This window comes from Pleurodeles waltl, chromosome 9 (assembly GCF_031143425.1).
Source record: "Pleurodeles waltl isolate 20211129_DDA chromosome 9, aPleWal1.hap1.20221129, whole genome shotgun sequence".
Classification (NCBI taxonomy): Eukaryota; Metazoa; Chordata; class Amphibia; order Caudata; family Salamandridae; genus Pleurodeles; species Pleurodeles waltl.
Genome location: NC_090448.1, coordinates 871,965,948 through 871,993,019, shown reverse-complemented (window position 1 = coordinate 871,993,019; position 27,072 = coordinate 871,965,948). Strand labels below are relative to the sequence as shown.

At 41.5% G+C, this 27,072-nt stretch overlaps 1 protein-coding gene and 1 pseudogene across 2 annotated transcripts in view; both read right to left on the bottom strand.

The window, feature by feature from the left end:
• The window catches only part of PPP4R3A (protein phosphatase 4 regulatory subunit 3A), a 266,563-nt gene that overhangs the window by 78,094 nt on the left and 161,397 nt on the right, over positions 1 to 27,072 (bottom strand). For both annotated transcript variants that reach the window (XM_069208168.1, XM_069208169.1), the window contains one exon: positions 15,294 to 15,436. In XM_069208168.1, the coding sequence (XP_069064269.1) occupies positions 15,294 to 15,436 (143 nt within the window). The remainder of the gene's footprint in view (positions 1 to 15,293; positions 15,437 to 27,072) is intronic.
• LOC138258666 (protein KTI12 homolog) lies at positions 17,976 to 25,916 on the bottom strand (annotated as a pseudogene).

Genomic DNA, 27,072 nt, shown 5'->3' with positions numbered 1-27,072 from the left:
ATGTCAACAAGTTAATCTCCATCAAGGAAATAGAGAAAGAAATGAGGAGGGTGTACACCCAAGGTGATCTGTGGAAGACACCAGTGAACAGAATCAGCACGTGTGTTTATAGTATCGCCATTGAGAAAGACCGAGATTTGTGAAAGTTACCACAAAAGATCAAGTATTGTGGATAGTTGGTGATTGTTGACTCAAAAGATATGCTAAACTTAGTACCTTTCTTATTATTATAGTTATTGTTTGAAATCGAAATGTTGGGGCGCATTATATTCCAATACTCCCAAAGAATCTGTAAAAAAGGGGAGCCGTAACTAATCCTTATACAGTAAGTGGGAAGCCACAAGTTAAAGTTAAATCCAACATTAACACTGACCTGTGATTAGCAATCTTCATTGCAAAAGAAGTGTTGCTATAGGTCCAGAATTAACCTGATATCCAAATGTAAAGTGCCTAGAATGAGCCAAAATGAGAAACGTTGCAAATATATTAGTCCCATAGGGAAACAGGAACTAGTTAATTGGTTTCCCGAAATATTTATAAAATAAACCAAAGTAGCAACAAACACAAATTTCTAAGTGGCTCCTTAAGTCAGAGAAATCTAAAACAGGAATCCACGCTGTATAAAAATCCTAAGTTTACCTCTAAAGAGTGTATTTCGTCCTCACGTCGGTCCTTCGGTAACGGCTTCCACAAGCCGAATGCCTCCAGGACGTGTTGTTTAAAAAAGGACATTGTAATAGAAGAAGGACTCCTTCTTGGGTAAGCTCATCTACGTGAAGAAAAAATTCATCAAAAAGATGGCCGCCATCTTGAAATACTAACACCGGCTATTGTGCAGAGCGCCCGGTTGTTCGAATTTGTACTGCGAGGATAAATTGATAAATCCTCTTGGTATAAAGAATTAAGAGAGAATGATAGTTCGTCACACTGCCACGTGGATACGGGGGAATAAAACGCCCGAATACTGCTCGGCGCTAATAATCGTGTATAGTGTTTGTTTTAAAAGAAAAAAACGAGCAGATGGTAGTTATGTGATCACGAGCCAAAGCTGGTCATCATAAACCTAGTTTGGTGATACATCTCCAAGGCAGTCTAATTGTGCCTATAAGGCAAATTGGCTGAAAGCTAGAGAAAGAAGATATGTCCGTATTGCTGATGGCAAATAATATTTTATTGCCATCTTGGAAGGTCCATCACAAATAAAGTATTATGTATACGGACGGTACTAAAATGTTCCTAGGTGGTACATCATATAGGTCATATAACACATTCATATATGAACATCTTTGCTCAGTTATTTATGGATATATATGTCAATCATCCAGAGAACACTGCACAAAACAATACTAACAGATTTATCAGAACCAAATGCAATCATAGAAAGTAATGTAATTCATGATCAATATTCATTCCCATTCTTATACTTTTCAATCTCAAGATCCATTTGGCCTCATTCCTTCTGAGTTGCAGGTCACGGTTTCCACCTCTAAGATGTACCTGTGTCTGACTGATACCCATATATTTCAATTTGGGGATTTCTATTTCCGAATGTTCACTGCTGACATGACGTACTAGAGGTGACAAGGGGTCATTGTTTCTTAAAGCTCGTACATGCTCTTGGATCCTCTCCTTTAGAGGTCTAATCGTGCTACCCACATAGATCTTTCCACATTCACATATTAGTATATAGACTACATATTTAGTATTACAATTGATGAACTCTTGAATTGTATATGTCTTGCTACCATTAAAGTTGAAACTAAAAGTCTTGTGCAGAGCAAGATTACATACATTACATCTGCTACAACAAAAAAAGCCCTTTGGTTTAGTAGGTAGCCAAGTAGTCACATTATCCTTGAGTGGTGGTAAGTAGCTTTTACACACAATGTCTCGAATAGTAGTCCCTCTTTTATGAGTCATTGTAGGTTTTGTCAGCAATAACTGTTTCAAAGTATTGTCAGTATGTAGGATGCCCCAATGTCTGCAAAGGATTTTGTAGATATCCTGACTATTCTGACTAAATGGGGTGCAGAATGACACCAATCCTTTAGTTCTATTCTTTTGTGTACTCTTTCTTAGAAGGGAAGATCTTTGAATTTTATTAACTTTCTTTTTGGCTTTGCTTAGGGTTTGTGCAGAGTATCCCCTCTGAATAAATCTGTTCTCTAGTTTGTTTAGTTCAATGTCACAGTTTTTGCTATTGCTGCAGTTTCTTTTCACCCGAATCATTTCCCCAAAAGGGATGGCATTTTTCTGTGTGAATGGGTGAGAACTTCCAGCATGTAGCAATGCATTACAAGCGGTAGACTTCCGGTATAAGTTGGAGTATACACCGTTTTTTTCTACAAAAATTTCCAGATCTAAGAAGTGAATCCGGTCCTTACTGTGTTCATAAGTCATCCTGATGTTAAAATAATTTCTATTAATGTGATCCATGAATTGCAACAGCTGTGACTCATCACCGGTCCAAATCATAAGTACATCGTCAATGTACCTTCCCCAAAAATAAACCTGTGATTAGCAATCTTCATTGCAAAAGAAGTGTTGCTATAGGTCCAGAATTAACCTGATATCCAAATGTAAAGTACAGAGTACATAGATAGTTTCTTACAGTCTTTCGTCAGGAATCTTCCCTCATATCTACAAGACACAAGGGATGTTCTGATGAAACTGGAAGACATCATATGGTCTCCGGAAATGAGCTGGATAACCCTAGATGTCAGCTCTTTATATACTTGGATACCTAAAAACAAAGGCCTGGAAGCGATTCTATTCACATTAATAGAAATTATTTTAACATCAGGATGACTTATGAACACAGTAAGGACCGGATTCACTTCTTAGATCTGGAAATTTTTGTAGAAAATAACGGTGTATACTCCAACTTATACCGGAAGTCTACCGCTTGTAATACATTGCTACATGCTGGAAGTTCTCACCCAATCACACAGAAAAATGCCATCCCTTTTGGGGAAATGATTCGGGTGAAAAGAAACTGCAGCAATAGCAAAAACTGTGACATTGAACTAAACAAACTAGAGAACAGATTTATTCAGAGGGGATACTCTGCACAAACCCTAAGCAAAGCCAGAAAGAAAGTTAATAAAATTCAAAGATCTTCCCTTCTAAGAAAGAGTACACAAAAGAATAGAACTAAAGGATTGGTGTCATTCTGCACCCCATTTAGTCAGAATAGTCAGGATATCTACAAAATCCTTTGCAGACATTGGGGCATCCTACATACTGACAATACTTTGAAACAGTTATTGCTGACAAAACCTACAATGACTCATAAAAGAGGGACTACTATTCGAGACATTGTGTGTAAAAGCTACTTACCACCACTCAAGGATAATGTGACTACTTGGCTACCTACTAAACCAAAGGGCTTTTTTTGTTGTAGCAGATGTAATGTATGTAATCTTGCTCTGCACAAGATGTAGGAAGTTGGCTCTGTATGTGCTATTTCAAAGTAAGGAATAGCATGCACAGAGTCCAAGGGTTCCCCTTAGAGGTAAAATAGTGGTAAAAATAGATAATACTAATGCTCTATTTTGTGGTAGTGTGGTCGAGCAGTAGGCTTATCCAAGGAGTAGTGTTAAGCATTTGTTGTACATACACATAGACAATAAATGAGGTACACACACTCAGAGACAAATCCAGCCAATAGGTTTTGTTATAGAAAAATATATTTTCTTAGTTTATTTTAAGAACCACAGGTTCAATTTCTACATGTAATATCTCATTTGAAAGGTATTGCAGGTAAGTACTTTAGGAACTTTAAATCATAAAAATTGCATGTATACTTTTCAAGTTATTGACAAATAGCTGTTTTAAAAGTGGACACTTAGTGCAATTTTCACAGTTCCTAGGGGAGGTAAGTTTTGGTTAGTTTTACCAGGTAAGTAAGACACTTACAGGGTTCAGTTCTTGGTCCAAGGTAGCCCACCGTTGGGGGTTCAGAGCAACCCCAAAGTCACCACACCAGCAGCTCAGGGCCGGTCAGGTGCAGAGTTCAAAGTGGTGCCCAAAACACATAGGCTAGAATGGAGAGAAGGGGGTGCCCCGGTTCCGGTCTGCTTGCAGGTAAGTACCCGCGTCTTCGGAGGGCAGACCAGGGGGGTTTTGTAGGGCACCGGGGGGGACACAAGCCCACACAGAAATTTCACCCTCAGCAGCGCGGGGGCGGCCGGGTGCAGTGTAGAAACAAGCGTCGGGTTTGTAATGGAAGTCAATGGGAGATCTAGGGATCTCTTCAGCGCTGCAGGCAGGCAAGGGGGGGGTTCCTCGGGGAAACCTCCACTTGGGCAAGGGAGAGGGACTCCTGGGGGTCACTCCTCCAGTGAAAGTCCGGTCCTTCAGGTCCTGGGGGCTGCGGGAGCAGGGTCTCTCCCAGGTGTCGGGACTTAGGATTCAAAGAGTCGCGGTCAGGGGAAGCCTCGGGATTCCCTCTGCAGGCGGCGCTGTGGGGGCTCAGGGGGGACAGGTTTTTGTACTCACAGTCTTAGAGTAGTCCTGGGGTCCCTCCTGAGGTGTTGGATCGCCACCAGCCGAGTCGGGGTCGCCGGGTGCAGTGTTGCAAGTCTCACGCTTCTTGCGGGGAGCTTGCAGGGTTCTTTAAAAGCTGCTGGAAACAAAGTTGCAGCTTTTCTTGGAGCAGGTCCGCTGTCCTCGGGAGTTTCTTGTCTTTTCGAAGCAGGGGCAGTCCTCAGAGGATGTCGAGGTCGCTGGTCCCTTTGGAAGGCGTCGCTGGAGCAGGATCTTTGGAAGGCAGGAGACAGGCCGGTGAGTTTCTGGAGCCAAGGCAGTTGTCGTCTTCTGGTCTTCCTCTGCAGGGGTTTTCAGCTAGGCAGTCCTTCTTGTAGTTGCAGGAATCTAATTTTCTAGGGTTCAGGGTAGCCCTTAAATACTAAATTTAAGGGCGTGTTTAGGTCTGGGGGGTTAGTAGCCAATGGCTACTAGCCCTGAGGGTGGGTACACCCTCTTTGTGCCTCCTCCCAAGGGGAGGGGGACACAATCCTAACCCTATTGGGGGAATCCTCTATCTGCAAGATGGAGGATTTCTAAAAGTCAGAGTCACCTCAGCTCAGGACACCTTAGGGGCTGTCCTGACTGGCCAGTGACTCCTCCTTGTTGCTTTCTTTGTTCCCTCCAGCCTTGCCGCCAAAAGTGGGGGCCGTGGCCGGAGGGGGCGGGCAACTCCACTAAGCTGGAGTGCCCTGCTGGGCTGTGACAAAGGGGTGAGCCTTTGAGGCTCACCGCCAGGTGTCACAGCTCCTGCCTGGGGGAGGTGTTAGCATCTCCACCCAGTGCAGGCTTTGTTACTGGCCTCAGAGTGACAAAGGCACTCTCCCCATGGGGCCAGCAACATGTCTCTGGTGTGGCAGGCTGCTGGAACTAGTCAGCCTACACAGACAGTCGGTTAAGTTTCAGGGGGCACCTCTAAGGTGCCCTCTGTGGTGTATTTTACAATAAAATGTACACTGGCATCAGTGTGCATTTATTGTGCTGAGAAGTTTGATACCAAACTTCCCAGTTTTCAGTGTAGCCATTATGGTGCTGTGGAGTTCGTGTTTGACAGACTCCCAGACCATATACTCTTATGGCTACCCTGCACTTACAATGTCTAAGGTTTTGTTTAGACACTGTAGGGGTACCATGCTCATGCACTGGTACCCTCACCTATGGTATAGTGCACCCTGCCTTAGGGCTGTAAGGCCTGCTAGAGGGGTGTCTTACCTATACTGCATAGGCAGTGAGAGGCTGGCATGGCACCCTGAGGGGAGTGCCATGTCGACTTACTCGTTTTGTCCTCACTAGCACACACAAGCTGGCAAGCAGTGTGTCTGTGCTGAGTGAGAGGTCTCCAGGGTGGCATAAGACATGCTGCAGCCCTTAGAGACCTTCCTTGGCATCAGGGCCCTTGGTACTAGAAGTACCAGTTACAAGGGACTTATCTGGATGCCAGGGTCTGCCAATTGTGGATACAAAAGTACAGGTTAGGGAAAGAACACTGGTGCTGGGGCCTGGTTAGCAGGCCTCAGCACACTTTCAATTGTAAACATAGCATCAGCAAAGGCAAAAAAGTCAGGGGGCAACCATGCCAAGGAGGCATTTCCTTACACAAGACTTTTAGTTTCAACTTTAATGGTAGCAAGACATATACAATTCAAGAGTTCATCAATTGTAATACTAAATATGTAGTCTATATACTAATATGTGAATGTGGAAAGATCTATGTGGGTAGCACGATTAGACCTCTAAAGGAGAGGATCCAAGAGCATGTACGAGCTTTAAGAAACAATGACCCCTTGTCACCTCTAGTACGTCATGTCAGCATTGAACATTCGGAAATAGAAATCCCCAAATTGAAATATATGGGTATCAGTCAGACACAGGTACATCTTAGAGGTGGAAACCGTGAGCTGCAACTCAGAAGGAATGAGGCCAAATGGATCTTGAGATTGAAAAGTATACGAATGGGAATGAATATTGATCATGAATTACATTACTTTCTATGATTGCATTTGGTTCTGATAAATCTGTTAGTATTGTTTTGTGCAGTGTTCTCTGGATGATTGACATATATATCCATAAATAACTGAGCAAAGATGTTCATATATGAATGTGTTATATGACCTATATGATGTACCACCTAGGAACATTTTAGTACCGTCCATATACATAATACTTTATTTGTGATGGACCTTCCAAGATGGCGATAAAATATTATTTGCCATCAGCAATACGGACATATCTTCTTTCTCTAGCTTTCAGCCAATTTGCCTTATAGGCACAATTAGACTGCCTTGGAGATGTATCACCAAACTAGGTTTATGATGACCAGCTTTGGCTCGTGATCACATAACTACCATCGGCTCGTTTTTTTCTTTTAAAACAAACACTATACACGATTATTAGCGCCGAGCGGTATTCGGGCGTTTTATTCCCCCGTATCCACGTGGCAGTGTGACGAACTATCATTCTCTCAATTCTTTATACCAAGAGGATTTATCAATTTATCCTTGCAGTACAAATTCGAACAACCGGGCGCTCTGCACAATAGCCGGTGTTAGTATTTCAAGATGGCGGCCATCTTTTTGATGAATTTTTTCTTCACGTAGATGAGCTTACCCAAGAAGGAGTCCTTCTTCTATTACAATGTCCTTTTTTAAACAACACGTCCTGGAGGCATTCGGCTTGTGAAAGCCGTTACCGAAGGACCGACGTGAGGACGAAATACACTTTTTAGAGGTAAATTTAGGATTTTTATACAGCGTGGATTCCTGTTTTAGATTTCTCTGACTTAAGGAGCCACTTAGAAATTTGTGTTTGTTGCTACTTTGGTTTATTTTATAAATATTTCGGGAAACCAATTAACTAGTTCCTGTTTCCCTATGGGACTAATATATTTGCAACGTTTCTCATTTTGGCTCATTCTAGGCACTTTACATTTGGATATCAGGTTAATTCTGGACCTATAGCAACACTTCTTTTGCAATGAAGATTGCTAATCACAGGTCAGTGTTAATGTTGGATTTAACTTTAACTTGTGGCTTCCCACTTACTGTATAAGGATTAGTTACGGCTCCCCTTTTTTACAGATTCTTCGGGAGTATTGGAATATAATGCGCCCCAACATTTCGATTTCAAACAATAACTATAATAATAAGAAAGGTACTAAGTTTAGCATATCTTTTAAGTCAACAATCACCAACTATCCACAATACTTGATCTTTTGTGGTAACTTTCACAAATCTCGGTCTTTCTCAATGGCGATACTATAAACACACATGTGCTGATTCTGTTCACTGGTGTCTTCCACAGATCACCTTGGGTGTACACCCTCCTCATTTCTTTCTCTATTTCCTTGATGGAGATTAACTTGTTGACATCAAATATATTATATCTAGAAGCATGCTTCAGTTGGTTCTTAATACATTTTCAATATTAATAACATCTACTTGTGGTATCAGGATGTATCCTATCACGGAGCCTTCTTTTAATCTTACAACACTTATATCGCTACTACTATGCCGATATATTGTGTGGCATTTCATGTTTAGGCTATTATTGTTGTTATTAGCGGGAAAGTAGGTACAAACAAATTATCTAACATTTATTTTTATCAGCCTTGATAAAGTCCCGTGCAGGACGAAACACGTGTCGGCTGAATCTGGAAGAACTGGACAATTTCTACTTCTACGAAGTTAATTCTTTCCGCTTCTCAATTCTCAGAGTGGATTATTTTCATCCTCCTAACCATCTCTTTCCTTTTATTGGACTTTGAATGATCATAATAGGGGACAAACCACTCTTTTGATGACTAAATGCTCAATTTTGTTCAATGTCGGTTAAATGTCTGTATATATGTATAAGTTATCTGTTATGAGATTGTACTTTTTGTTGTCAACTTTCTATGGAAATAACTTTCTCACATCAAATTCAATGTTTAGAATTTACTTATTAAATTTATCATTTTTTGCTCTTCTGAACTTTTTTAACGATCACATTTTGCACTGATACCTCTTTAGTGGAAATTTATATTATGTTTTTCTTACATGACTAAGTGTGCAATGATTATTTGACAATAGAGGGATACTACTCTTTGTGTGCTCCATTCTTATTTTTCTATAGATTTAACATGTTGGTACGGGTATTCCCTGTCCCAATACACATGCTGGACAACAGGCATGTTTTGAATGTATGAGCACCTAAACAATACTCAATATTATAGGAATGTGCGGCCATTTTTAGGCTTTTTTGTTGTCCAAATCCTCCAATGAAGGCGATTATGGATTGCCCATTTCCAAATTGTCTGTACTAGAAGGGACAATTGTGATGAATGTCCCCCCACCTGTTTTTGCAGATGACACATTGTGGTCATATTGTCTCTCCTTTTTAATACTATTTTTTGTGTGTAATTTGTGTTTGGAAAGCTTTGAGTGCTAGGAATACTGATAGTAATTCCAAGTGTTTTATGTGATAAATTTGTTGGATTGAGTCCCACTTCCCCTGTATAGTGAGGTTGTTGAGATGAGCACCCCAACCTATTACTGATGCATCTGTTATGATTATGGCGGACCTGAAAGGACCGTCCTTTTGACAGGTTAGTGGAATTCCACCATTGCAGAGAGCGGTGAGTTTGGCGGTCCAACACTAGATCCTGAATTGGATAGTGTGCCCGAGACCACTGTTGAGGGAGATGTTGTGGAGGTCTCATGTGGAGCCTATTGATATATATGAAACCATCATACCTAAGTGTTTCATAACCAACTCCACTGTATAAGTGTGGTTTTATTGCAGTTGAAATATAAGATTGCGAAATACTTGAATCCTCATTGGGTTTGGGTATGCTAATCCTGATTTAGTGATCAGAACTGCTCCTAGATATGGTTGTATCTGTGTTGGCTGCAGGTGAGATTTTTGATAAATGATTGTGAATCCTACGTTGCGTAAGGTGTTTCATTTATACTGTGTATGCTGTTGACACATTAGAATTGTAATGCCTTTTATGAGCCAGTTGTCCAGATACGGAAAGACATGTATGTGTTGTCTTCTGCGGAATGCTGCAACTACCGCTAGGTATTTGGCGAACACCCTTGGTGCTGCTGTTACTCCGAATGGTAGTACTTTAAATCGGTAGTGCTTTCCTGCTATTACAATCTTAGATATTTACGATGTTCTGGATGTATGGGAATGTGAAAGTAAGCATCTTTTAGATCTAATGCGGTCATGTAATTTTGTTTCTGTAGTAGGGGAATGATGTCTTGTAGAGTGACCGTGAGAAAGTGTTCTGAAAGAATATATTGATTGAGCAGTCTGAGATCTAAGATAGGTCTGAGAGTACCATCTTTCTTTGGTATGAGGAAGTATAGAGAATACACTCCAGACCTTTGTTGGGATTATAGGTACCATCTCTATTGCACCTTTTAGTAGTAATTGTACCACCTGTTTTAATAATTTAAATGTTCCAGAGTAAGTTTGTGTGAATGAGGGGGAATGTTTTGTGAGTAGAGATGAGTTCTAGGCAATAGCCATGATGGATATTTGATAAAACACATTGATCTGTAGTAATGTTGTGCCATTGTGGGTAAACATTTTCCAGTCTTCCTCCCACAGGAGATGCATGCTCTGTGAGGATGTGTAAGAAGTCACCTTTTCCTCTATAATTATTTCCTCTGTAAGAGCCTCTAAAGGAACCTCTGTTGTAGAAGTGTGGCCCTTGTTTTTGTTGGGATGTGGATGGTTCTGCGGTTGATAAATTTGAAACCACCCCTAAATTGTGGACTACGAAAAGTTCCCAGAGTAGGTGTAGTGTATAACGCACCCATAGCTTTAGCTGTTTCAGAGTCCTTTTTCAGCTTCTCTATTGTGTTATCACCCTCTGGCCCAAATAAAAGTTGTTTATCAAAGGGCATGTTTATTACTGCATGTTGTATTTCTGGCTTGAAACCTGAAGCCCTTAACCACGCGTGTCTTCTAATGATGATACTGGTGTTGATACCCCCTTGCCACTGTATCTGCTGCATCTATAGCAGTACTGATTAGGTTGCCGGAAATAACCTGCCCCTTCTGTTACTATTTGTTGTGCCCTTTTTTGATGTTCTGGTTGAAGGTACTGCAACAAGTCTTCCATTTGGACCCAATAAGCCCCATCATATCCTGCTAAAAGTGCTTGAGAGTACGCAATCCTCCAATGGTTAGCAGCTTGAGTTGCTACTCTTTTACCCATTGCATCAAATTTGCGACTTTCCTGGTCAGGAGGAGTAGCATCCCCTGTAGATTGGCTATTTGCCCTCTTTCTTGATGCACTGACCACTATAGAGTCAGGCGGTAGTTGTGTTCTAATAAAAACTGGATCGGAGGGAGAAGGTTTATACTTTTTATCCACCCTGGGCGTAATGATTCTGGATTTTACAGCTTCTCTGAATATGTCCTTTGCATGTTTAAGCATGCCTGGGAGCATAGGGAGACACAGATACTCTTTATTAGTAGAGGTTAAGGTATCAAATAAAAAATCATCCTCAATGGGATCTGGATAGTTGTACTTTATGATACGCAGCTGCTCTAGCTATAACCTGATTGTGAGCAATGATATCTTCAGGGGGAGATGGCCTTGCAGGATATAAATCAGGATCAGTGGGAGGAATGGGACCTGTGTCACATGTCCCATGGATCTATATCCTGTTGAGTGTCATACAAATCATCCCTATGTGGTTAAACTGGATTGAGGAGAAAATTGTGTAGGTGAAGGTGGTGGTGGGAGTATCAGGTGGTGGTGAAGCAGAAAGTAAAGGAGAATGTGGTGGTGAAGGCTGTTGTGGTGCCTTTGGTTTTCATTTTGTTTAAAAAAAATTGAAGGTGGAGGCCCAGCTTCTCAAGTTTCTTGAAAAGTTAATTTTATTTTGATTGTTGGACGAGGAGGCGGTATGATCCTCCCTGTGTCCTTATATATATATGGATCTTTTGCAGTCTCGCATCAATTACCTCCAATATGGGCCTTACTTGTGAAGACTCCTCAGTAACTGGAGCATATTTACCACCGTCAGGTTTCAGCTCTGAAAGTTTGGATGCTGAATGCTTGAGTCGGTCCGAGAATGTCAGCTCCGAAAGCATTGTTACTTTTTATCGCCTATGAGGTAGAAGTCCCCGATTTTCGGCTCAGTAAGGAAACAGGTGTGAGAAGCTGTTCTCTCGGTGCTGAATCCACTTTGGCCTTTTGTTTTGGTGCGGAACCCGAGGGTTGGTCATCAGACTGTATTTTTCGGGTCCGACCATGGCTGGCAAGCAGTGGAGGATCCAAGACCACTGCAGAGGTCTTTTTAATTGTCTTTGGGTGATGGAAAGGGGCTGATGTACTCACGTATTGGGCCGGTGGGATAGACTGGCAGTCGACATCGCAATCTCAATCCCAATCAGACTATGTGATGGAAACGGTTGCATGGTGTGCCAATTCCTCTTGTTAGTGTTCATCCCCAAAGATGTCGGGCGTATGTTCTGACGACTTGGTCGCCATCTCCAATCAACGCACTCTTCGATCCCCAAGTGTCTTTTTGGAGCAAAACGACCGGCAAGCATCACAGTTTTCTTCTCTGTGATCTGGAGAGAGACCGAGATTGCTCACCGAGTGCTGATCCGTGTATGGCAACTTGGCGGGACACCAAGGGCAAAAGCGAAACGGAGTCCATTCCATCAGCCTAACATTGTTCGACTAAAACAAGTCGATGTAGGCTCAATAAGGGAGAGGTCGCCCCTAAGGGTGTGAAATCAACCCCGACGATTACAATCAGATAGACTATAAGCTTGGAAAACCCGATCAAAACTATCTCGACGTTTACAGAAAAGAAAAGAGAAGTTCAGATAGTACTGAACCAAAATCTACTGGAGCGAGAGGAAACACGTCCGAACCAGACAGCGGAAAGAAAACAATCTAACAAAGGACTTGATGCCCAAGTGCACTATTACCGAGAGGAGTCATTCGATCTTGTGACTCGAAAGCCTTCTTCGAAGAAAAAACAACTTGTAACACTCAGAGCCCAACACTGGATGGCGGACTTAGCGCACACACAAAAGAAATCCCATATACAGCGGAGCTTTAGGTCAAATCTCTAAAGACTTTCGTGTGCATGAGAGCAGTTTACACTGCTCCACCAGCATGGGGCATTTGGGTAGCCCACCTCTGTCATTGGCTCTATTGCCCTGTGACAGCATTTGTCTGATGACATGAGAATACCGCACTGAAAATGAATGTGATTCAGTGCCAGGGGTGACTAGTCCTTCGGTTTGCAATTTTCTCCTTTTCGTAGGTCACTTTTCATTTTGTTCCTTCTCTTTTTATTTTTCAAGACATTTTGGTTACCCCAAAAAATATGAATTGGCAGATTGCTTTCTGCTCATTTTAACTGCAGTGCTTCATATTTCATGCAACCACCTCCTCTAAAAAAGGCGAACATGGAAACACTGCCCATAGTGTATCATTGTTCTACTATTATACGATAGCAAACGCGTTGGTTCTAAACGTGGCAACAAAGCTGGAACTTTAAAACAAGGATATTTTGCATATGTTTAGTTTCGTGGGGATGTTTTATAGTGGCTGTGTAAGTGGGTGAATACAAGAATGAGTGGTTGAATAGATGCATGGCGGCTAGGGTCTGTGGTAGAGCATGTACGATGCACAGATTCACTAAAACCATTAGTGAATAAACAGACACTTTCATTTCTAAGCCAGACTTCCTGGCATTGCCAAAATGTGTTTGTTCTTGAGAAGTCATAAATCACTTGTGGTGACATGCTTAGTACAAGCGAAGCTCTATTAGATGTAGTCACCTCTCTGAAATGACCGAAGCAGGTACTTCATTTTTATTTTGTTTCTCTCAAACCTATACCCATAAAGTAACTTGAGAGCCAAGATATTTAGAATTTTACCTTTTCCTTTCAGGTATGTATGTGACATTCTAACCCCTGCTCCATTTGGAATTGAGGAGCTTTTCTCAAAGTATAATCCAATCTTTTTGTTTTTTTAAACCATGTGCGCGCCTGGCTTTTAGGTACTGTGCAGGTTACACTTGATTAGTAACAGCTGTGGTAACTGCAATATTTTTCTAGTATGCTGTATCTAAAGGGTAAAGTACTGACATCAAGTCGAAAGCTACTCAGGTTAAATGTCAGGGATAAAACAATGCAGTGGAGAAACAGTAAGTTAGCAGTGTAATTCCTGGACATCCATGTTGTGCGTGCCAGGACAGGGATAACTAACGGTATGCACAGATGGTTAGAGTTTGAATTTTGAACAATGTCTGCATTGGTAAGGACTAAATGTTGCCATCTGCCTGGCAAATCATTAATGCCCTAAAACTGAAATCCAAAATAGCGTGAATGAGCAGTAAAGGAAAAAAAGGTGCAGCTGGCCTCTGCAGTAACTACTTTTGCTTTGCATTACAGATAACCCCTTACTGCCTTTAGAATAAAAATAAAAACTAACTTTCCACCACAAGAAAAAAACAGATTCAAATGTCAACTGGCTGGGCTGCTATTTACAAAGTCTGAAGCCACCAAAAAGCACCCAACAGGAACAATCAACATTAAGTGCACTCGTAATGTGTGCATGCCTATCAATCTCATTCTATGAGATGCAAACTATGTAGCAGCGAGCATCAAGGAGTTTTCCAGTTGAATTCTGTAGTTGGGTATGAGACTTTGATAATTTTTCCTGCCTTAAGCATATCAACAGGTTTAGTGATGTACATTAAATAAGAAAAGGAAAAACAATCTTTGTCAGCCCCCCCCCGCCACAAAGGGAAGACAAGTAAATTACCTGTAACATAACGGTCTGTATGTGTATATGGTAACTAGCCCAAAACTCTGGCAAGTCCAGAAAACATTGAAACAGGGAAGGGCCAGAGATTCTGAGGCAGCCACTCCCAGCATAGAGAGACAACTCTGACCCACTAAGGCCTTGGAGGATGAATTCCTATGCCTCATGCCAGGTGCATCATACATGGCCTGGGGTTCTTATGAAGGGATAGAGTGACAACCTATGCATTTTTCCTTGTGCTTGCAACTAAGTCAATGGCCTCTAAAAAGATGTCAGTATCTTGCTGCATGGAAGAAGCTTCTTTGAAATAACTTGGGTGCAATAAGGGCAAATGCAGGACATATCTATTAAGGTGGCTGCTCACAAGTGGACCCATGCAGGTCACCTTTAAGTAAGATTAGATGCATGCTGGGTACATTTGATGCTGGCTTTATGGCACGTATAAAAACAAAGTTGATGGATAAAGTTAAATTGCCCCAAAATCAGTAAGAGGCAGGGTTCTGAATGTTATTTTAGAAGCTTGCACAAACTGAAAAATAAAAAAGTTGAGAATAGGCTGAAAAAAAAGTGAGTGGACAAAGAAGAGGTTAAGGTAGGCCACAGACTTACAAGCACATACAGAAATAGTAACATTTTTATTCCCTAACTTAACACTTTTTAGGTCCCATCAAATCTGAAAGAAGCAGAGGATTCACTCTGCCACAAATTTTTAATGTAAATTCCACAAACAGCATCTTTCATGAGTAGTGTTGTAAACGTAATCATTGGGATACACACAAATAAATGAAACTATATTATACCACCCCACCTCCCACTGCGTTCTTTGACGCAATTTGCGGGAGGGCAAGTGAAGGAGATCAGTATAAATTTACTTTAACGCAACATGTCCTGCTTACTGCTGTAATGACCAATACAAATGCCTTGAACTTTTATGAAAGCTCTGCAGAACTGTGACAAAAGAGTTGGAAAAGAATACCTGTCAAGTTTAGGATTATCTTGCCTTTCCCTTTGTTGCTCATAACGTAGTTTCAGTCCTTTAAATGTCTGCACATAATCCACATCTTCCAGTGCTTTCCAGTAATTCTCGATAACATGAGCCGTTAATGACTTAATGTCTTCCTAAAGAAGAGATGTGGAGCATTGAGACAAAACATTTCACTTTTGGGTTCAGCTAATATCTGGGCAGGTATCAGTCAAGCCATTTCAACAATAAGCCAAGATTCTATTATGTGCAGCATCTGAGGTTTGATCTCACCCAAAGAGATGTATAAAACTTAACATTTTTTAAATAGTGGCTTGCTGTGTAGATTTATAGTCCCAAGAAAGCAAAGCCACAAATACCAACTATCTGAAGATGTGGGGAAGGATTTCGAACTTTAACGTTGGAACAATTTGCTTGAAAGGTACACAAAAACAGTTGCTTATGTGCAGTTTTAAGACATTGCTTGTTTCATGACATTCCTTTCCCTTGGATGGTAATTTGGGAACAGCACAATTTGAAGCCAATTTATGTTAAAAAGCACTGCACCGTTAAAAGTTGTTAAACAGAACCACAGCCATAGCCCAACAGTGTCACCAAACTTTACAGGCAAATCTATGGTCAACCACTGAGACAATTAATATAATATGGACATATTTTGCTATCCACATTCAGAAAACAACCAAAGAATGACAGTTCAATTCCTGAAATGTGCATAGAATGTTTATTCTTTTTTAAGTTAAGGTACTCACATATAATTTATGCATACCAATGTTTGTTCATAAAATGGAAAATTTGATTCTTGAAGCTGCATGAATCATGTTTGTTGCACAGTCCTATCAGCAGTCTACAGCAAATTCAAACTGTCCATTTACATAGAAGGAAATGGAATGGTTAAACATCAAGGTATAGGTCAATCAACCTGTATTAGACCAAAACCCATATGCTAAATCATGGTCATCCTCCTTAATCAGAAGTACTTGGAATTTTGAGCTCCACTGAGCTCACACCTAGTGCATTGGAAATAAATATCAAAGGTGTATGGACAGGATTTACTCTGTTCCCCTTCTGGCAACATAATTTAAAAGGATAGCGTAATTCCTACCCTTACTAGTTACTGAATAATAGTACACCCTAGTATTTAATAAGTGTTAAAATGTCAGATTTCATTAGTGTTAAAGTGAAGTGCGCCAAACAGTCATGTTTCAAGCAGTGATCCGGCTTTGCTGTTCACTGAACTCTCCTGCAACAAGGGGTGTGGAATTTTTGAAAAACTGTACATGCCAAAGGACATAATACAACAATAATCTTCTAGCCCTGTAAAGAAATCCACTTGTCCCACACTCTACAAAAGTTATAAGGAATAGTAAGGCCAGATTACTAGTCAACTGCAAAAGCCAAAGTAAACATGACCTCCTCTACCTCTTTGCCGTTGTAAAATCTCTTATCATAAAGTATTACCTTCCACGCTGTTTTCTCGCTTGCTGTAGGGCCCAAACCAATTCAACATATTCATCATGGGGTCAATTATCCTTCTGTCCTATTTGCTTACAAGGGCTTCACACCCTTACTGTTAATGTACACCACTCCCTTGCTACACATATACCTTCACACTAAATACATTAGAATGAGTATTCCTCAAACCACCCATTCCATAAGCTCCTCTTCACTCACTTAACTCAGGCTCTGTCCTTGCACATTTTGGTACAGGTTTTCCTTTCCTCTCAGAAGAGGTTTCATGCCCCCTGCAGTCTCGCCATAGGCTTCATCCAAAACCCTCTGTCAAAATGCTACCTTGCCGTCCACTCTTTCATATTAGACTGCTCAGCCTTTTTAAAACTCCCTCTGTGATCTGTACTCATCTAAGGTTTCTGTGCAACCTGTTTACCTTAACAAGACCACTTTGCCTCCTGCCTTCCAGCAGCTGTGGCAACTTCCCTCAGAGTAATCCTAGTAGTGAAGACATGTTGCAAAGAGCAGCACAGGTCGAGGCGTTTACAAATAGACTTTTTGTGACCAGTGCATTGATGGCAAAGCAGTGATGGCAATACTAATATATCTGTTTCAAACGTGTGCAAGGGCAGTAAAAGGAAGCAGCTAATTACACAAAGGAGCACAATGGGTGGCCATGTCATGACACTCACAGATGGCACTGAGGCAGACATGAAGGAGCAAGGCTAGATTGAGGTGGACAGACCAGACATTCAAACTCTGTACGCAAAGAGAGGCAAGCTGGCCAAGTATTAGGATACTGTTGGAGCAAATTCGGACCAGAGACTTACATTTTTTTAAGCCAACAACCACTTTATTTATACTCTCCCGCCAGATTAGGCCTCTGCTTCAATGAAAGTATATTGGAAAATACAGTCCACCATTTATTTTTAAATCACCCTCTTTATGATTTGAAACTGCTGACATGTTTGATTGAAGCCGTGTTGAGGATTTCACATTTTAACACACATTTTCACTGAAGTGTGCCCTGCTTACTATCGGCTCTGTTGTGCTGGCAGGGACAGGTGGAAGTGTTCATGGGCCTCTTGTGCTCCTTTTTTTCTCCTGTATGTTTTTGCCCTACATTGCGTGCACCAGGAGTTCTCCTAGATTTCTCCAACTATACGCAAACAAGGGTCAGACTCACCTGCAGGGCCGTGACCTGACCGGTGCCCCATCTCACCACATATTTACAGCAAGTCATTAATTTTTGGTCTTCAGAGCCTACTCCACAATTTAACAGACCTATTCTTCTGGACATTCCCTTGGCAAGTGAAGAGTTACAAGAGCCAAAGCCAGGCCACAGCAACTTGAATCTGTCAAAAACATTTTTACTTAGTTTGTTGAAGTGAATGTTTTTGCAGTTCAGAGTTTCAAGAAAATCCATCTGCTCGTTTGAAAGTCCTTTTTTCGTTTCTGAGTTATTCAAGGATGATGGGAAGCAGGATGACAGTGTTCTAATGTATACTTCTTGTTCAGGTATTTCACAAACATGTTTGCTAGTTGAGTGATGTTTCGTTTGGATGCGTGTTCCTGTAGCTGATAAACTGATGTCTTGCTTTCAGTAGCTCGGCTAATGATTCTTGCAAGCTCTGTTTTTTCATTAGATCCAGGCTTCGTAATCAAGTCTCCTGGAACACTGGTTTTCTGGGCATTTAGAAGTTCTGTCACAAATCTTGCATACTTTTGTCCCGCCCTTGCATGCAATTTGTGGATAAAAGTGGTTTTATATGGGTGGACTGGTTGGGACTATGGGCTTTCCGGTGGAAAATGGCATCACAGATGTCTTCATATGGCAGCATGTCATCTTTCTGCATAGTGAATAGTGGACTGTCCCAGTGGTTCATTGAATCATGGACTTTTGAAATGCTGTGCAAGTGCATTGGATATTTCCTGCAAGTAGTGGTTTCCAGGCTCTCTGCTGTTATTCCACTGAATGCTGACTTCAGGCGCTGTCACGCAGTGAATCAAGCTGTGAGGCTTCTGTGTATTTTTTTTTCCAAACAGCACAACTCGTAGCTAACAATCAATGTAGTTAAGGGAGCCCAGGATCACCACATCCTCCTTGTTCAGCTTCCTTTCACCATTAGCTCACAAGGCTCCTCTGGTTTCTTCCTCTCTTCGAAAATCTGCATACACTGCTTTCCGGTCCACTCCTAAAGACTAGTTACCCGCCACATGCACCTTCCATGACTCCGCTTGAGAAAATCATTCCTGCAACTTCCACACTAGCTTGGTTACCCTAATTACCTATGAAAAGGTGCATTTACTAATGTTTCAGATTCCTATCTGAAATAAGTGGCTTGTGACTGTATTAAGTGCACAAGGGCAAAAGCGAATGCCTACTTGTCCAGAGGACAAAGTAGACATTAAAACGTCTTGGCCACAACAAGAAGTCTCATGGCCTGTGCGTTGGGCGATACAAATTCCCCACCCCTGAGTCTGCAGTACATTGCAAAGATCCTGCAAACAACTGTCAATAATCTAACTGAGCTGTCAATTTAAAGTACGTCATGATTAAAACTGCTTTTACACAAAAGCAACACAATCAAAAAAAGTCAGCCATATACTCCAGGCTGAGTGGACTACTAAACTGATCAACCCGGAAACATGCATTCTAGGTAAAAGTCAGCCAGTCATAAAATATTCGATTTTGACAAATCATAGAAGAACAGGACATATTAAAATAACAGTCAACATTATCTCATGCACAAAAAAACCTATTAAATAGATGAAAGCATCATGTTATTCACAAAACATAAATAAGATTCAACTATATTAAAAACCCTAAACCTCTTACAGGTTATATACAGCTCAAATGTTCTTTGAGGGCTCAGGATTTACCAGTTAAAGAAAATAATATAAAAAGCCCCCCCTTATAAATTAAAAACAGCATAACACATTTCATTCAATTCCAATGAGGACAAGAGTAAGGCCATCTTGGCATGAAGTAAGCCTGAATGATTTCAGTAGAGGGGACCAAAAAGGTTGTTCTTAGAGAGTGATTGAGTGAACCAAAAAGTAAAAAGTGCTTTGATATATTGTCACAAGGGCATAGAGGGAGATTTTCCACCCATCTTCATTGTATAGGAAATGCCGCTAAAAAATGCACAGTACCCAGACGGAATCTAGTCAAATAAAATCTGTGCTGGGAATTTGAATAAGCGACAAAATTGCAACGCTGGAGAAGAAAAAATATTAATGGATTTAATCATAGGGGAGAAAATCGTTGGTGGGTAGCAGACATCCATTCCAGATAAGCTACCTTTAAATGGGCTCTGGCAATAGGCGAAAAGTGGTCTGGGTCATTTATAGAAAAAACAAAAATCAAAAAATAAATTAAAAATAAATAATCAATAAGGCCAAATTCGCCCAAAACCCATTTAACGCATCCTAGCCACTGGATTTTCTCATAGTTGTGCAAAGACAGGCAGTGGGCCAGAATTTGTCTAGAGAATTCTAATTCAGCTATGGACCATATTTTAACCCATAACAATTAGGGAGCAACAACTATGGAGTCTACAAGGTAATATAAGCCCACTTCTAAATGACAAAAAGAGGTTGAGGGCCCTTGAGAAACCATCAATAATCTCCTAAGAAAGGCATTCTCTGCAACCTGGAGCTTTGAACAATCACTATGTTCCCACACTCCAGCCCCATAGGTGGAAATTGACATGCATTTGGTTTGGTACAGGTTCAGCATTTCTTTAGCGGACTTCTGGCCAAGCGTGGCTGCAAAGTGAAAAAGTTATTTGGCTGCTCTATTAACTTGCTGCACCTTTAGTGTTAAAAGAGGATCCCCACTTCAGTTGCTGGTTGAAAAGGATCCCTAAATAGCAGAATTTCCTTGCAAGTAAAATGTTTTACTTTTAACTGTTTATGGGCCGCAAACCATTATATACGATTTTTTAAGGTTCGCTTTCAGGTCCAAAGTAAACATGAACACTGCAAATGCGTAAAGGACTTTCTGTAGTCTACTTGCTGTCCTTGCCAGGAGGACAGCATCATCTGCATAAAGGTGAGATGAGAGAATGACGAATCCTTGTATAATCTCATTTCTTTTGCAGCAAAAAAGCCTTCACACCACTTGCAAGGAACAAAAAAGGGGCCAGTATGCACCCCTGGCGAACACCCTCAGTTGAAATTAAGGAATCAGTACCATCACCTCCAGGACCGTATCGTATTTTCACTGTAGTATTTCAATGAAGACTCCGGCGAGAATAACCAGGGTTTCTTCGAACCCCAAAACCCCACATCATACTACAAAGTTCGTCACGATTTACAGTGTCGAAGGCACTTGACAAGTCCATGAAGGCCAGATGCAGTGAGCTCTTTATGGACTTTGTGTACTTACTGACAATTAGTGCTAAATTAAGACACTGTAACTTTCCCACAACCTTATATAAAGCCGTGCTGAGCCCTTGAGAATATATTATTTTCACTGGCCCACAGTTCCAAACGAGGTAACAGAATCCTGCCCAGAACCTTGGCTATTGCATTTATCAGAGAGACTGGCCTGTAGCACACCAGGTCATTTCTATTCCCTTTTTTGAAAATTCAGACCATGGTGGCCTCTTTCCAAGAAGCGGGAAGTGGGTCAAGAATAGCCCCCCTAAAAATATTAGTAAGGACTGAGGCCCAAACAGCAGGGTTATTTTTAAAAATATCTAGCGGGACACTGTCCAGACCAGGTGCTTTCCTGCAAATGCCCTGATTAATGGCTGACTCCACCTTCTTCACAGAGACACATTACACTGAGTGGCCTGTTCCATATCTTTAATGACTGCTGTGTCCCTTTCCTCCTCATCAATCACCTTGGTGGGGAATTAAAGATGCGAGATAAATGTGCAATCTATTCTGCCACAGTAATTAGGCAGTTCATTTTAGATTCAGTTCCCTCAGTGAACAACGAACGATTGACAAAGTACCAAAACTTCCTTGAGTCCCTAAGACGACCATCAGCAAACAAGTCAGACCAGGCTTCATTTCTAAGCTATTACTAGCTTCAACTACAGCCTTGTAGTACTTCTGTGCTGCACTAAATAAATCCTTTTTTAGGCCGTGTTAGTAGCAGCTGTTTATGGGAGTTTCTGCATGTGCTATCAAACCAACGAAAAGGCACAACAGATGGGGTACAGCGTTTAACTGTTATCTCAGATGTTATGGCAGAACACCGACTCATAATCCCTAATCAGGGCAGAGGGGTAGCCTCAGATGACAAACAGCTGTTTATTAAACATTAATTTTCCCTGACTATTTTAGCTTCAAAGGCTTGCAGATTTATCTGCTCCTATTTTAGTCTAAGGCCCTAGTTTGAACTATACTTAAAAGCAAATGAGTGGGTTACCTGAGCACCTCCCCCATATTCGATGTTTTAACTAGTTACTAAAGGATTGTGATCACTAGCACAATTCGGGATAACTGAAGTCCATGACCAGGCAATTATGGTTGCTAGAAATTAACATAAAATTAATTATACCTCATTTTGTTCCTGCAGAAAAGGTAGGGTAAGATGTAAAGTTATCTTTTACACAGTAAGACAAAAAAAATGAAATCATTAGAGATAACTAATAGTTTACCTGTACCTGCAGTTCTCTGAGGGAAATTTCCAATATAGCCCTAAGCACTGAATAGTCCCGCCTACGAGCGGGGACCCAGGAGTACTTCTACACTATATATTCTTCTAAGTGGAGGTGTCTGCATTTCTTCGGGAAGGCCTGCAGAGTCACTAAAGAAATTAGTCAGCCTAGAGGGACAGGCTACAATGGCCCAAATCGTCATTTGAATTCTGAAAGGGCCATGAGATTATATATGCATATAATTAGATGATGTTTTAGTAAAACAGCATAAATGTCTTTCACAAACCCTTTTTTTGGAGTAACAGAGATTAAGCAACCTAAGAGTGTAGCTCCATAGGCTGCAATTATATGATTGAAAATAGAGGCTGTGCGTTTAAGAAGCCAGAGTCCACCAATATTCCATCATGCTGAGCAGGTGACAGTTGCTTCAGTTCTTTAAGGAGACATGTGCATGATGACACAGTGTATTGATGATCTCTGTCCTATCCATTGGGGGAGGCGGAGAAGTTGCGAATGACTATAATGGAAATTCCCCTATGAGAGAACTGGAGTTACAGGTAAGAAACTATTCCTTCTCTCTTAGGGGATTTCCATTTATAGTCATAAGCACTGAATAGAGTAGCAAGCACATCCATGCCTAAGGCTGCGTAGAGGACAAGTAAAAGGTAATTTCAAGCGAACAGATTCCTAAGGGAGAAAAAAGGTGAAGTCCCACTTATAAAGTCTTTGTTGAGACTCAAAGTACCATGAGTTCAGTAAATTTGGATGAACAGGATTACAAGGAAAGTCTTTGTTAGTCCAATTTGAATTATTTATTATGTTTTTAGAAAACAAGTAACTCCCAATTGAGGTACATCAGAATGGATCCAGAGAGAGAAAACAAGGGTCAGCCAACACGTGTTTCGCCCTACAGGCGCGTACGCCAGGGCTTTCTCAAGGCCTTTAGACAATATTCGGCTTTCTAAGGCAATGAGTTATATATACATTGTTGCATATTTGATAATCCCAAGCCTAGGTACAGTCTAATGTCCCCAAAAGTTTTTGAGAGGTTCAAAAGTTCCAGAAATAACATAGGTCTTGAAATGTAATTGTCAAATCCACAAAGATTATGTGATATAACTAGTGGACACGGGCCTGATAAGCCGTATAACAATCTTAACACGATGAGCAAAGTATTAAGGCCTTATCAAATATGCAACAATGTATATATAACTGATTGCTTTAGAAAGCCGAATATTGTCTAAAGGCCTTGAGAAAGCCCTGGCGTACTCGCCTGTAGGGCGAAACACGTGTTGGCTGACCCTTGTTTTCTCTCTCTGGATCCATTCTGATGTACCTCAATTGGGAGCTACTTGTTTTCTAAAAACATAATAAATAATTCAAATTGGACTAACAAAGACTTTCCTTGTAATCCTGTTCATCCAAATGTACTGAACTCATGGTACTTTGATTCTCAACAAAGACATTCTAAGTGGGACTTCACCTTTTTTCTACCAGTATATCTCTTCTTTGTAGGATTTGGGTCCATGTCCTCTGGTCAAGCTCCCACAATAATATAATAAAAATGGCATTCTACACAGGAAGGTAATGCCCTTGGACCCTCTCCTTCCTTGGAGTATCTTTGTTTGTTAGATTCCTAAGGGAGGCCTGTCCTATTTGAGCGTCTGCTCTGGCATCGGAATCTAAGCGGAAGTATTTACTAAATGTAAGGACAGAACTCCAGGTGCCTGCTTTGCAAATATCCTGGATAGGGATATTTCTTAGAAAAAAAGCTGTTGCCACTTTACCCCTAGTGGAGTATGCTTTAGGGTTAGTTGAGAGGGTTTTATTAGCTTTTTGACAACATAAATGGATGCAAGAAACAATCCATCTGGAAATGGACTGTTTAGGAGAGGCCAAACCCATAAGGACTGGACCGTAGTTAATAAACAGTTGGTTCGACCTACAAATGTTGCATGCCCTTTCTAGGCAGAATTTTAAAACCCTTCTCACATCCAGGAAATTGAGAGTTCTTTCCGCTGGAGTAGAGGGATTCTGGAAGAACGTAGGAAGAGATAGGGTCCGACTAACATGGACATCCGAAATAACCTTACGGAGGAACATCGGATGAGTTCTCAATCACATTTTTGGAGTGGAAGACTGTATATGGTTTGTGAGAACAAAGTGCCTGGATCTTGCTAACCCTGCAAGCTGATGTTACTGCTACAAGGAAAGCTGTCTTACAGGAAAGGTGATGTAGGGATGCTTTGCCAATAGGTTCAGAGGGATCTGGCATTAGATGAGAGAACACAATATTAAGATCCCAGGGAGGTGAAGGACGCCGAGGAAAAACATTTTTCAAACCTTCTAGAAAATCCTTGAGGACTGGGATTTTGAAAAAATAGGTTTGTGAAGGACATTTTCTGTAGGCAAATTGCAAGCCAGATTTTGCCAGATGGAGTAAGTATGGCAGTATGACATCCTCCTGGCAAGAAGTGTGATCCATGTTCTTGGAGAGACACGAAATGCAGAATCTTTTCCATTTGAAGGCATATGCAGAACGGGTGGAAGGCTGCTTAGCCTCTTTAAGGATGTTCATGCATCCTGCTGCAGATTCTAGTGGCCGTACTGGACTATTTCAGGAGTCATGCAATCAAATTCAAGGAGGAGAGACTGAGATGTAGTATCTGGCCTCTAAACTTCGTCAGGAGGTCTATGATGCACTGCAGCTTGAGATGTGGATGGATGGACTGGTGAAGGAGGTCCTTGAACCACCACTGACTTGGCCAGGGCTATGGGGATCATCTTGGTTCTCAAGTAGGACAGCTCAATGAGAACTGTCGGCATCAAGGGAATCAGCGTAAAGGTAAAGAAATTTGCCAGACTAGTTGATCCACAGGCCATTCCCCAGCGTCCCTGGTTGATAGCACCTCTAGGCAAAAATGCAGCATTTTTGTTTTCTGCCGTGGCAAACAAAGTGTGCCCCACAGATGAAAAACACCGTAAACGTTGTCGTGTAAGACCCCACTCGTGGTGGTCTTTCAAAATCCTGCTGAAAGAGTCTGCCTGAGCATTCTGCACACCTGGAAGATGAGTAGCGGTGATCATTAGATTCCTGGCTATGAGCCATTTCCATATTACCTAGGCTTTGTGTGATAGTGGTCTGGACCTAGTCCTTCCCTGCTTGTTGAGGTAGTACATAGTGGTCGTATTCTCCGTCTGGACTAACAGGGAGTTGTATTTGAACAACTAGTGAAACGCTTTTAGCGCTCAATGGACTGCGCTTAACTCCAGAAGGTTGATATGGTATGTGGACTCTCCATGTGCCCTGGAGATGGTCCATGGGAGCCCCTCGTCTGTTATTGTTTGAAGAGAAATCTCCTGATGAAAAAGCATAACCTGAAGCAGGTTCTTTGGGGAGCACCATCATTTCAGGGACGGCTTTGGATGACAAGACAGTATTATTCTGTCCTCTTAATTGCCCTTCAGCTGGTCCCACTGGTCCTTGAAACATTCCTGCAAAGGTTGCAACGAGATGAACATTCAGTGTGAGGAAGATGCAGGATGTCATTGAGCCCAGGAGAGAGGATATTGATATCCCTGTTGGAGGGCAAGCTGTCATGAGAGAGTGATGCTTCCGAAGGATCGATAAACTTCTTTCCTCCGAAGGACAGACTCTTTCCTGTATTGTGTTGATGAAAGCTCCAAGGCAGTTCAATGTCAGAACCGGGACAGAATTTGACTTGCTGAGATTGACCCGGATGCCTATTCTTTGGAGGAGCCTGCAATTTCAGTTGTAGTGAAGCTGAGCTTCTTATGACGTGAATGTCTTGATCAGCCAATCGTCCAGGTGGGGGTAGGCAAATAGTTTGTGGTTCCTTAGATGGGTAGCTACCACTGCCATGCACTTAGAGAGCGTTCAGGGTGTTGGCTTGAGACAAACGGAACAACTCTGTACTGGTCCTATCCTACTACAAACCTCAAGAATGTGCGTTTTTTCCTTGCAACTGGAATGTGAAAGTATGTGTCTTGAAGGTGGATAGAACAGAGCCAATTCCCTTGGTGTAATTGGAGATAGATTTGGTGTAAAGACAGCTTACGGAACTGTTCTCACCTAATCCAGTTGTTGGCTGATTTGAGGTTGAGAATGGGTCTGAATTTGTTCTTGCCTTTATTTTTCACCAGGTTGTACCTGGAGTAAATGCCTGTTCCACCACTTGTTTCTCTTTGAGGATGTTGACCTGCGACCGTAACAGTGGGAGATGAAAACTGGACTGTTTCAGAGGGTAAATGGTGGAAGGAATGGTGAATCTGAAACATTATCAGTTTTGTACGAAATGTGCATGAGCACTATGCCCCTACACTGTCTAAGCAAAACCTTAGACATTATAAGTGCAGGGTAGCCATAAGAGAATATGGTCTGGGAGTCTATCAAAATCGAACTCCACAGCTCCATAATGGCTACACTGAATACTGGGAAGTTTGGTACCAAACTTCTCAGAATAATAAACCCACACTGATGCTAGTGTTGGATTTATTACAAAATGCACAGAGGGCATCTTAGAGATGCCCCCTGTATTTTACCCAATTGTTCAGTGCAGGACTGACTGGTCTGTGCCAGCCTGCTGCTGAGAGACGAGTTTCTGACCTCATGCGGCGAGAGCCTTTGTGCTCTCTGAGGACAGAAACAAAAGCCTGCTCTGGGTGGAGGTGCTTCACACCTCCCC